At 49.3% G+C, this 11,904-nt stretch overlaps 1 protein-coding gene across 6 annotated transcripts in view; it reads right to left on the reverse strand.

Moving 5' to 3' along the window:
* AKAP13 (A-kinase anchoring protein 13) overlaps positions 1 to 11,904 on the reverse strand; it is a 319,519-nt gene that overhangs the window by 178,622 nt on the left and 128,993 nt on the right. For all 6 annotated transcript variants that reach the window (XM_040256976.1, XM_040256975.1, XM_040256972.1 and 3 more), the window contains exon 4: positions 6,529 to 6,825. In XM_040256976.1, the coding sequence (XP_040112910.1) occupies positions 6,529 to 6,825 (297 nt within the window). The remainder of the gene's footprint in view (positions 1 to 6,528; positions 6,826 to 11,904) is intronic.

Consider the following 11,904-nt stretch of genomic DNA (forward strand, 5'->3'; position numbering starts at 1 on the left):
ACGGCAGAGAAAGGCACTGTGCCAGTCCTCGTGAGGCGGCAGAGAAAGGCGCTGGGGCCCGTCCTCCTGAGACGGCAGAGAGAGGCGCTGGGCCCCGTCCTAATGAGACGACAGAGAAAGGCGCCATGCCCCGTCCTCGTGAGACGGCAGAGAAAGGCGCTGGGCCCGTCCTCGTGAGACGGCAGAGAAAGGCGCAGTGCCCATCCTTGTGAGAGAAAGGCGCTGGGCCCGTCCTCGTGAGACGGCAGAGAAAGGTGCTGTGCCCGTCCTTGTGAGAGAAAGGCGCTGGGCCCATCCTCATGAGAGAAAGGCGCTGGGCCCCGTCCTTGTGAGACGGCAGACAAAGGCTCCATGCCCAGTCCTCGTGAGGCGGCAGACAGAGGCACCATGCCCGGTCTCGTGAGGCAGCAGAGAGAGGCACCGTGCACGGTCCTCGTGAGGCGGCAGACAAAGGCGCTGTGCCCGTCCTCGTGAGACGGCAGACAGAGGCGCTGTGCCAGTGCTCGTGAGAGAAAGGTGCTGTGCCCGTCCTCATGAGGTGGCAGAGAAAGGCGCTGGGCCCCGTCCTCATGAGGCAGCAGAGAAAGGCGCTGGGCCCAGTCCTCGTGAGGTGGCAGAGAAAGGCGCTGTGCCCGTCCTCGTGAGACGGCAGAGAAAGGCGCTGGGCCCATCCTTGGGAGACGGCAGACAGAGGCGCCGGCCCCGTCCTCGTGAGGCGGCAGAGAAAGGCACTGGGCCCCGCCCTCGTGAGGCGGCTGCATCTTTTCAAGCCATTGGCCTTTCTGTCTAAGCAAAGGGTCCCGAATTCTGTGAACAATACGGTATCCAAGGCTACACGTGCTTCTCCTACTGCCGGAGCCACCCTGCTCACAGAGCCCTCTAAATGTGTACCTGGGAGACTTCAAAATCTCCGTTCTTCCTACTGCTCTGGTCTCCTTCTCAAATAAACCTCAGGTCCAGCATGATGCAGGAATTCTCACACCTAGTGGGGATGGGCAACAGGAGGCCCATGCAAGAAACGGGCATTTGGAAAAACGCCATGCACGACCTTGTGTGACGGAATCCAGGTTTGAGAGGCAATAGAACCTTTTGGAGCTAAAGTGCTCCATAATGAGGACAACACCTGTCTTGGAGTCAATCCTATAGATTATTATTATATACTATAAAATATCTTTACTAGCTTATTTTCTTTTTTAGCAGCTACGAATAGGTGAAAACATACAAAAAGTCTAGTGAGAGCAGCTAAGGAAAAATTTCCATGGAAAGCTATCAAGCAATGATTACCATTGTGGTTTCACTAACGAAACACCAGATACAAAGAACTGAGAACACAAGGGCTGCTGTTTAGTGCAAACTGGCTGAAACCTGTCTCATCCTTCTCTCCACTCCAAATCTCTCTACCCCGGAGATGATCAGGTCTTCTCGGTTAGTTATACAACACCATGACTAAATAAGAATGTAGGTTTGCCCCAGGACCTTGCTCCTCTTTGCTTTCTTCAGGGCAGGGCTTTCAAGGCCCACCTTCTGTTACCAGAGAGTTACGTTGACTGCTACTTGTATGAGGGTCTTTCAGGGGAAAAACCATCTTAGTTCACCCTTTCACTAAAAACCTGAGACAACCTCAGTGAAACTTGGTAGCTCAGAGGGAAGATACTCCCGCCCCACCATTCACCCTCCGCCCAGAAGAACCTGTATTATTTGCCTTTGAGGCAGAACTAAGGCAAAAAAAAAAAAAGTCCAGTGCTTCATGTAACTAAGAAGTAAAGAACATTGAGGAGGATAAACAGAGAAGGCAATGGCCCCCCACTCCAGTACTCTTGCCTGGAAAATCCCATGGACAGAGGAGCCTGGTAGGCGGCAGACCATGGGGTCGCGAAGAGTCGGACACGACTGAGCGACTTCACTTTCACCTTTCATTTTCATGCATTGGAGAAGGCAGTGGCAACCCACTCCAATGTTCTTGCCTGGAGAATCCCAGGAACGGGGGAGCCTAGTGGGCTGCCGTCCATTGGGTTGCACAGACTCAGACACGACTAAGCGACTTAGCAGCAGCAGAGGAGGATAAAATGGACAAACTCCCTGTTGATGATATATGGGTAAGGAAAGACTTTAGAAATAAGCTCAAAAAAATCTCATTCTGCTTCAAAGAAGTTTTGCGGTTTTTTTTTTTAAGTCCTTTTATAGAACTTGCTGCTTTCCTGCATCAGAGCTCATCACTGTCTTGTCCAAAAGGTTACTGGATACTGGTCATGGCATGCTAAAAATGAAGAGCCTGGAACTTTCTTGCTGGTCCACTGGTTAAGAATCCAGCCTGCAATGCAGGGGACATGAATTCGATCCCCAGTTGGGGAAGCAGGACCCTATATGCCGCCAGGGAACTAAGCCCACACGCTGCAACTGCAGAAGCCTGCACATTGCAACTACCGAACCTGCGTGCTTTAGAGCCCAGGTGCCACAGCTAGGGAGCCCAGCATAGCCAAATTAAAAAAAAAAAAAAAATTTAATAATAACAAAATTTTTTAAAGCCTGTAAACTACACACACTCCAGGATATATTTTCCTCCATTTTACAGATGAAGAAACTGAGAAACAGAGAGATTAAATATTCTGCACACTTTTGCAATGAAGCCAGAGTATTAACAAATTGACTCTGCAGCCTATGCTTTTTCCACTTCATAATATCAAGCCTAAGCCAAGAGTTCTTTTATTGTTTTTTAATTTATTTTTAATTGAAGGATAATTGCTTTACAGTATTGTGTTGGTTTCTGCCAAACATCAACAGGAATCAGCCACAAGTATACATATGTCCCCTCCCTCTAGAACCTCCCTCCCCATCCCACCCCTCTAGGTTGTTACAGAGCCCCGGGTTTGAGTTCCCTGCTAAAGCCAAGAGTTCTTAATGTCACGTTCACGCCTGTGGTTCAGGGAGATTGACTCCTGAAACAATATGTAAAATTTTGCAGGTAGGTTCCAATGTGTATTTTTCCCTCTGGAGAAATCGGAGCTATTTCCAAAGGAGTTAGTGACCTGAGCCTTAAAAGTACTGCATCTGAACGATTAGAGTGGGAGGATCAACCATAAATCTTCCCCCACTTCTTTGTATAAGTATCAGGCTGGAACACCTGTAAACACCCAGCTTTCAACAGGAAGCAGTCCTGTTATGTAACAAGTGCTCTATTTAGCTGCATGCTTACCCCAGGCACCAAGCTGACTTACTTCTTCCTTTAAACATCTTTCAAAAAGCATCTGATGTGCAGCTCTCTGCTCTAGGCAGACTCTTTGCATTTGTCCCCCTTCCCTGGTGGCTCAAGCAGTAAAGAATCCACCTGCATGCAGGAGATGTGCAGGAGACCCAGGTTAAATCCCTGAGTCAGGAAGATCCCCTGGAGAAGTGAATGGCTCCAGTATTCTTGCATGGGAAATCTCAAGGACAGAGGGGCCTGGTGGGCTACAGTCCACAAGATCAGAAAGAGTTGGGCACCACTGAGCGACTAAACCCACCACCACCCAACAATAAACGAGGACCTGTTATTGATGCATTGTTTGTTGTTTACTTGACTCTTCTGCAACCCCCACGGACCATCACCTGCCAGACTCCTCTGTCCGTGGAAATCTCCAGGATTTCCAGGACCACCACCAGGACACAACCATCCAACACCCAAAGAATTTCCCCAGGACACTCCTTTGTGGTCAGACCTTTCCCCTACTTCAAGCCCCTGGAAACTAATAATCTATTTTCTGTCCCTACAATTTTGCCCTTTCTAGTGAGTGAGTGAGTGAAAGCTGCTCAGTTGTGTCTGCCTCCTTGCGACCCCTTGCACTGTGGCCCACCGGGCTCTCCTCTGTCCATGGGATTCCCCAGACAAGAATACTGGAGTGGGTTGCCATTCCCTTCTCCAGGGCCCTTTCTAGAGAATCATATAAATTGAGTCACAGAGTAACTTTGGAATCTGACTTCTTAGTGCAATACATTTAAGATGCATTCAGGTTCATGCACATGTCAACAAATTACCCCTTTTTATTGCTGAGTAGTATTCCACTGCATGGATGTATCACAGTCTGTGTGTACAGCCACCCAGTGAGGGAGACCTGGGTTGTTTCTAGCTTGGGGTGATTATAAATAATGCTGCTACAGGTACATTAGGGCAAAGATTTCTTTAAGTAAATGTAACTTTTCATTTTTCTAGGACAAAGAGCGAAAAGTGGGAATGCTGGGTCACGTAATAAATCTAACTTTATAGGAGACTGCATACTGGTTCCTGGGGCAGCTGGCTCTCTTCCAGAGAGGTCTGCGACGTGGTCGTGCATCCTTGTGAGCGCCTGGCCATCCTAAGAATGTGCAACACTGCCTTGCCGTTTTCAGACATTTCCTTAAGTGCCCAAATTTGAGTTAGCCTTCCTGTACAACAGAAACTTAAGAAGTACACGGAAAGACCATAAAAATATTAAATCTGGCAAGCTTCCTATTAAAGACAAAGATGCTAAGACCCAGAGAAGAGAAGGATATATGTCTAACATCTCAGATCTGTGCTTTTCCTACAGTTCTTTCTAACCAGGTGACATGAACAAACTATCCAATTCCTGCGCCTACTTTAAACAAGACAAAGCAAAACCACACAAAACAACTTTGTGCCCCATGAATAACTAATGCAACCCTTCTTGATACTGATTTATGAATGGCAACCAGAATAATCATTCCGATCACAACACCAAAACAGCAGGAGTGGACTTCCCCAGTGGAGCACTGGAGAAAAATCCTCCTGCCAATGCAGGGGTCAGGGGTTTGATCCCTGATCTGGGACGATTCCACATGCTGGAGCAACTAAGCCCGTGAGCCACAACCACTGAGCTCGCGTGCTGCAATGACTGAAGCTTACCTAGAGCCCGTGGTCTGCAGTAAGAGACGCCACTGCAATGAGAGGAGCCACCGCAGTGAAGCCCACACACCACAACGAAGAGTGGCCCCCTCATCGTAAGCAAGGAAAGCCCACGCACAACGATGAAGACCCAGGGCAATCAACCAACCAACAAACAATCAATATGGGGTGGGGGGGGACGACCCACACACAACGATGAAGACCCAGGGCAATCCATCAATCAACAATCAATATGGTGGGCCCCCCCTGCCCCACAGGAGGAGCTAGAAATGTCTGAACATTAGGTTTTTGGGAAAGTGCCCACTGTCCTGTATAATGGCAAATCTTCTGATCTCTAGATCTCAGTAATGCAGAGGTTTTTTAGGCACTATGTTAAAAAGAAAAAGGATAAATGCTTTTTCCCTTCAATTGAGCATCCAAGGTTCCTTTTGTATTTCACCTGGCAGGAGTGCCCGGTTTTATCTTGACAGGAAGCCCCTGACCGTGGGGGCCCCTTCCTGTAGCTGGTCACCACCACAGTGGTTAAAGTCAGTGGGTCTAAGAGAACCAAAACTAGCAAAACCTCCCTGTCCTTCTTCCACGAGAACACAGCTATCTGGTCGGTCTAGAGAGCGGGGAACTGAGTGCCCTCCTGGTTCAGCCCTGCTGGGCGCTCCTGCTCAGTCAGGGTCTGCCTGCCTGCGGGGGGGCCGGGGCCTTCTGGGCGACCCCTTCATAACACAATAACCAAAGTCGGGAACACTGCAGGGTGGTCCTGTCACTGTCCTGTTCTTCCAGAGATAAGAATCGAGAGGATAAGCAACCCCTTCCGACAAGCGGACTGAGATCAGCCTTTCCATTCAGCTTCTGTCAGGGACAAAGCAAACACTCTGATCTCTGCGCCAACTCCTAAATCTTTCCATTAGATCTGCACTCAGGAGGGAAAGATGATGCTGTTCATTGGACTCTAGGTATATGCTGCTTCATCAGATGTGTGTGTGTGTGTGTGTACACATACAGACATTTACAACATCTAACAGGTGTCATTTACCACAATAATGACACAAAATCCCTTGTCAGAAAAAGAGGAACATTTATAGATACCTACTACATCACTGCTTTTTAAAAAGTGGAGCCCTGAGCAGATGAAATAGACCAGAGTGAGGGCACTCTGGTTACAAACACGCGGGGTGGGCGCTCCAGGCCTCGGCTTGCTCCCCTGTGCGCCCCTCCTGATTACTCCCCTGCCTTTTCCTTCTTCCAATCTCATGGAATCCCTAGACACCTTGAGAATACAATAATGAAAATCCTGTCTTTGATCTTTAGAAAAAGTGTCAAACATTCCTCTCCTGCCCTCCCCATGAAGGACGGGCCTCTCTCTACACACGGGAGATCAAGCGTCAAGTCCGGGCCACGTTAAGGCCTCGAGCCAGCAGCTACTCTGAGAGCTGCCGCTGCGAGTGAGCCCTCCGAGGGGTCGTTTCCCAAGAACAGGCCCGACAGCTCGGCAGGAGGACCCAGGAGAGGCGCCACTGAGGCCACTCTGCTCCTGTAACGGCACAGCCTACGCAGCTACCATGGGAGACGGGGAGGATCGTGCCCCCAGGAAAGCAGCCCCATCCAAATACAAAGAATCCCAAGCTCAAAGGCTGCGGGTCATCCGAGCTCCTTACCGTGTGAGGCTGCGTCTGTCCCCAACACATTCCACTCCGCTGGCAGCTTCAGATGCCTGAAGGCCAGGGCGACTTTCTCATCAAGGGAGTTCACGTCCGTGGACGGGGGTCCTGAGCGATCCAGGAAGCGGGTGAAGTTCAGGGCCTGCTGGTTGCCGGCGCTGGTGGCCAGAAACTGGGCTGCGTCGTAGGCCTCGTCCTGGATGAACCGGAAGTCCTCTTCCGCCACCACGAGCACGGGCAGGCCCTCTTTGGAAGCGCAGAGCAGCACCTTCACTGTCTCGCAGCAGTCATGACCTAAGGAGGCACAGGCAGCAGGGAGACCGATCAGAGCCCTCCTCCCGAAAGACGGGGCGGCGGTGGGAATCTCAGCTCTTCCTGCGTGACATGCACACTCCCCCTCCTGAAAGGAACCGCCTCCTTCCCCCAAGCTCTGACGGCAATCTTCCACACTTCACAAAACTCCATCTCTAATTCATTTTTCACAAGTGCTATTTGCAAATACCAATTGGTTCCCCTGTTGCTGTTCAGTCGATCAGTCATGTCTGATTGTCTGCGACCCCATGGACTGTAGCTCACCAGGCTTCTCTGTCCATGAGATTTCTCCAGGCAAGAACACTGGAGTAAGTGGCCATTACCTTCTCCAGGGGATCTTCCCAACCCAGAGACTGAATCCGCGTCTTCTTGCCTCCTGCATTGGCAGGCAGGCGCTCTTCCACAGGTTACCTGGCAGGAACTGGACTGAGGCACCAGCACCCCATGGGCAGAGCCTGGCAGGGCACGGTCCATAAGATGGCAAAAAGTCAGACACGACTGAAGCGACTGAGCAGGCACCAAGCACACGACCTGATTTCACCTCACTGTTAGGAAGCGATTCAAGGCAGAGAAAATGACTTTTGCTCTGAGATGCCCATTCTTTCCTGTAATGCAAAGAGAACTTCAAAGAAATTGCCCAGTTTGCACAGGGATGATGCAATGCCGGGACCAGAGACCACGGTGCCCACTGCCCAGAGGGGCAGAGAATGCATAAGCTCTGACATCAGGCAGCAAGCTACCCACCACCCTACGGAGCTCCACTGGTGTCTAGACCAGGAAGGTGTGAGCACTGTTCCCTCAGGGAGGCATTCCTGGAAAATCGGATCTCCCTGGGGTTTTCAGCAATGTTATTCATTTCCAAGATGCGGAATGTATTCATCAAAACACACTTTTCCTCTACCTTTAGGCACTGATCTCAGCTCATTGGAACTATGCTCCTAATATCATCACTTCTTCCATAAATATCTTTCTGATGAGAAAAGAAACTGGAGTTGGTGTTTTTGAGTGAGCTGCACCCCCTGGCGTGCTGCCTGAGGAACTGCAGGCATCTGAGGGCCAGGCTCCCAGAGACCACCCACACGCAGAGCCCATCCTGGCTTCTGGATGAGCTGGAGGGTCCCTGAGTGCCACTCCCCAGACCACAGGCGCAGCCAACAGAGGCTTCCCACCCGGCAGAGAAAACTAAGATTTCTGCTGTCTTTGAAAGAGAAAACAATCATTTTTCTCCCCATGTGACCAACAAGAGAAGTAAATTAATATTCTGCAGATTTCCCCCGACCCCCACGGTGTGTATGTTAGTCACTTAGTCATGTTCAACTCTTTGTGACCCCATGGACTGTAGCCCATCAGGCCCCTCTGTCCATGGGATTCTCCAAGCAAGAACACTGGAGAGGGTTGCCATTCCCTTCTCCAGGGGATCATCCCAACCCAGGGATGGAACCTGGGTCTCCTGGCATTGCAGGCAGATTCTTCACCATCTGAGCCCCCAGGGAAGTCCCTTTCCCCCCAGGAGCCTCTTTAAAGGCTTTCTTTTGTGATGAAGTCTCTCACTGGTGTGTAATCTAAGGATGGGAACAAGTACCTATGACAAACCAAGCATCTGATGCGTCATTTTCTCAACACAACAAATGTATATGGTGTGTACTGTCTTCATGTTACAGATAAGAAAACTGAGACTTCAAGAGATAAACTGCCCAGATTCACACAACCATGAAGCAGAATCTATCGGGTCTGATGCTAAACATCATGGTGTGAGAGTTCTGTAAAGCATCGCTTTTAAATAAATAGGTAACAGTGACAGTTATGTCCCTGTCTGCAAGGAGCCCACCCTATACTTGGAATGACAGGCCAGTATGGCTATTAAAGCCAGAGGACCAGGCTCACGAACCCCGGAAATCAGTCTCCATACTAATGCATAACTCCACCAGTTGCTCCAACTGCCTTCCCAGCTGAATTCCTTCTAGAAAGGCTGTGGGAATCAAGCATCCTCTGCCCAAATGGGCGTGGCTGCGTAGGTACACTCAGGTATGCATTTCAGTTCAAATACGCTGAATGTATACATCTATTACACAAAATGAAATTAGGGGGAAAAATATTCATCTTTCTTTGAAGGGCAGCCAGCCAATTATATAAGACAACTTCAGCAGCAACAAATCAGCTGGTTCAGGTAGTTAAGGTTCGGGTGGTTTTCCTGGCAGAAAATACTTCTTTGAAACTGTTCTGTCACATTTAACAACTAACATCTGGGGGGTTCCCTGGTGGGCCAGTGGTTAGGACACGGTGCTTTCACTGCTCAGGCCCAGGCTCAATCCCTAGTCAGAGAGGAAAAAATTACTAATATCTATCTGGACGTCTACCAAGCTCAGGACACTGAGTAGAAAGCTAAACACATCCACATCCACACACATACCCACCCCCACCCCCTGGCCCCAGCGGCGGTAGCTAATCACAGGGATCTAAGCCCTCCAGGTTTAAAGAAACACAAACCATGCCACTCAAGGGAGCGGACCAGTGCATTTCACAATGTCACACTGGGTGAAAGGTGCCAGCTAAGGACCTCCCCCACCACCCCACCCCTGCATTTGTCTTTACTGAATCTGTTACACTGTTACTTCTGCAGCTAAGGACCTCCTCCTCCCCCTCTCCCATTTGTGAAGTCTTTATTGAATCTGTTACACTGTTACTTCTGCTGCTTATGTTTTGGGTTTTTTGGCTGTGAGGCATGTGGGATCTAAACTCACTGACTAGGGATCCCCCTGTATTGGAAAACACTGGACTTTTCTGATAGGGGTCCTGTTTCCAACTCTCCAACCCCAGAGGTTCTTCACTGCAACCCTCAGCACTCAAGATGCTCGGTCTGGCAGCATCCTTCCTTCCTACCTCTATCACTAATAATACTGATAGTAATTATCTCTATCACTAATAATCTCTGTTCCAGGCACCATTCCCAGTGCTTTCCAAATAATAGCTGGTTTAACCCTCATCACAACCCTAAGCGGTGGTACTACTACAATTCCCATTTGTCAGATGAGGAAATCAAGGCACAAAAAGGTTAAATATCTGCTCCAAAGTTCTAAAGCTCCTACCAGTGGTAGAATCATAATCTGAACCCAAGTTTCCTTGCTCTCACGTCTGCCCCTACACCTACACAGAGACAAGAAGGCTTAAAGAGGAAATGGTACTACCATGGAAGAACCAATGGGAAAGTATGGAAAACTCCATGTTCAAATCCTGGCTATGAGACTCCTAAGTTGCCTGACCTCGGACCATCTCTGCTTCTCCAGGCCTCACGTAGAGCGTGAGGGGGCAGCCTCTGCAGGCGCTAGGTGCCTCCAGCTGTACGAGTCAGAGGGTTTCACCAGGCAGAAGGCGGGGAGAGAGAAACTCGGGTTCCAGGAGTAGGAAACGGTTTCAAAAACATAAAAATGGAAGCAGAGTCCAAAGGGTGCAATAATTACTGTAAGAGACAGTGTCAGTAAGATGACTAATCAGGCTACTTCTAGAGGCTTCGTGTGAGGATAGACCCAGGTTCAAACCTAGTTTCCTACTTCCTAGACTGTGTGGCCCGAGGTAAGTGACAAGCTCGCTAACACTTTTAAATCTAGAGAGTACCCTCATCTTCAAAGTGAAGACCTAAAATTTAGAAGACTCCTCTCTAATTCTTTAATATTTATCACCCCAAACAACATACACACAGCCTCATTTCATTTCCAGATTAGATGGACAATACCTATTTCAATCAGAATAACTACAGCTGACCCTTTAACAAGACAGGTTTGAACTGCATGGGTACACTGATAATATGGATTTTTCCCCCACTATATGTGCTACTATATTTACGATCCATGGTTGGCTGATGGAACCACAGACACAGAGGGTGGACGAAGCGACCAGAGCATCTGCGGATCCTGGGGTCTGTGGGGCTCCTGGAACCCAGTGCCCTGCAGATACTGAGAGACGACTGGACCTGAACAACGTGATGGTTCTCCCTCACGAATCTCACCAGTAATGAGAGCATTTCCCATTTATGCGGGGCCTCCCAGGGGGCTCATGCTTAGCCCTTCAGGGTTATTTTTCTTTTTAAAAGAGAACTATTATGTGTGTGTTCATGTGTACGCACATACATGTATACATACGTATAATACGCACACACACAGGCTATATATAAATATATACACATAGGCTGTATGTACATATACATGCTTCCCTGGTGGCTCAGTGGTAAAAGGACCCACCTGCCCATGCAGGAGACCGGGGTTTGATCCCTGGGTTGGGAAGATCCCCTGGAGAAGGGAATGGCAACGCACTGCAGTATTCTCGCCTGGGAAAGCCCATCAGCGGAGGAGCCTAGCAGGGCAGGGGGGTCACAACAGAGTTGGACAAGACTCGGTGACTAGAGAACAACAGAGCTCATTTTAAAACTCCTGACAGTCCTTCAAGGTAACTGAATGAATGTCAATAAAAGCTAAAATTTGAGGTTTCACAATTCAATGATGAGAACGTGAGTAACGTGGGATCCAAACTGAATTCTACCTTCAAAACTTAAACACACTCTTAGCAGAGATCTAACACTAACCTAACCTACAGTAATAATACCCACTGCCCCACCCATCTTTCTTACCTGTCTCCTTCCCCCAGCCTGGGCGGAGGTGTCTGGGCCACCTGGGAGCCAGGTGTCACACTGTCACTACGGTAAACATCAGCACTGCTCTGTGAAGTCACCTCCTGTATAAATACACGGGCCAGGCCACTGTCCAGATCTTCAACTTCATCTCACACTCCCCTGCACTGGCTCATGCATGCGTGTGCACACGCGCACACACTCTCTCACAGCCAAAGGCCATGGTGAAGCAATACCCACGTAACCCAAACTGGAAAGGGCCGGACTGATATATCTGCACAGAAATCTAAAACTGCTAAGATGACTGTGTACTTGGCTAAAAGGGTGGGGACAACAAAGGGGGCAGAAAGGGAAGGGTTAAGGGTATGTGTGTGTGGTTTAAGGGGGTGTGTGTGTGTGCGGGCACGCGCGCGCGTGGTTTAAGGGTGTGTGTGTGTGTG

Source organism: Oryx dammah, unplaced genomic scaffold (genome assembly GCF_014754425.2).
Source record: "Oryx dammah isolate SB20612 unplaced genomic scaffold, SCBI_Odam_1.1 HiC_scaffold_16, whole genome shotgun sequence".
In the NCBI taxonomy this organism is placed as follows: Eukaryota; Metazoa; Chordata; class Mammalia; order Artiodactyla; family Bovidae; genus Oryx; species Oryx dammah.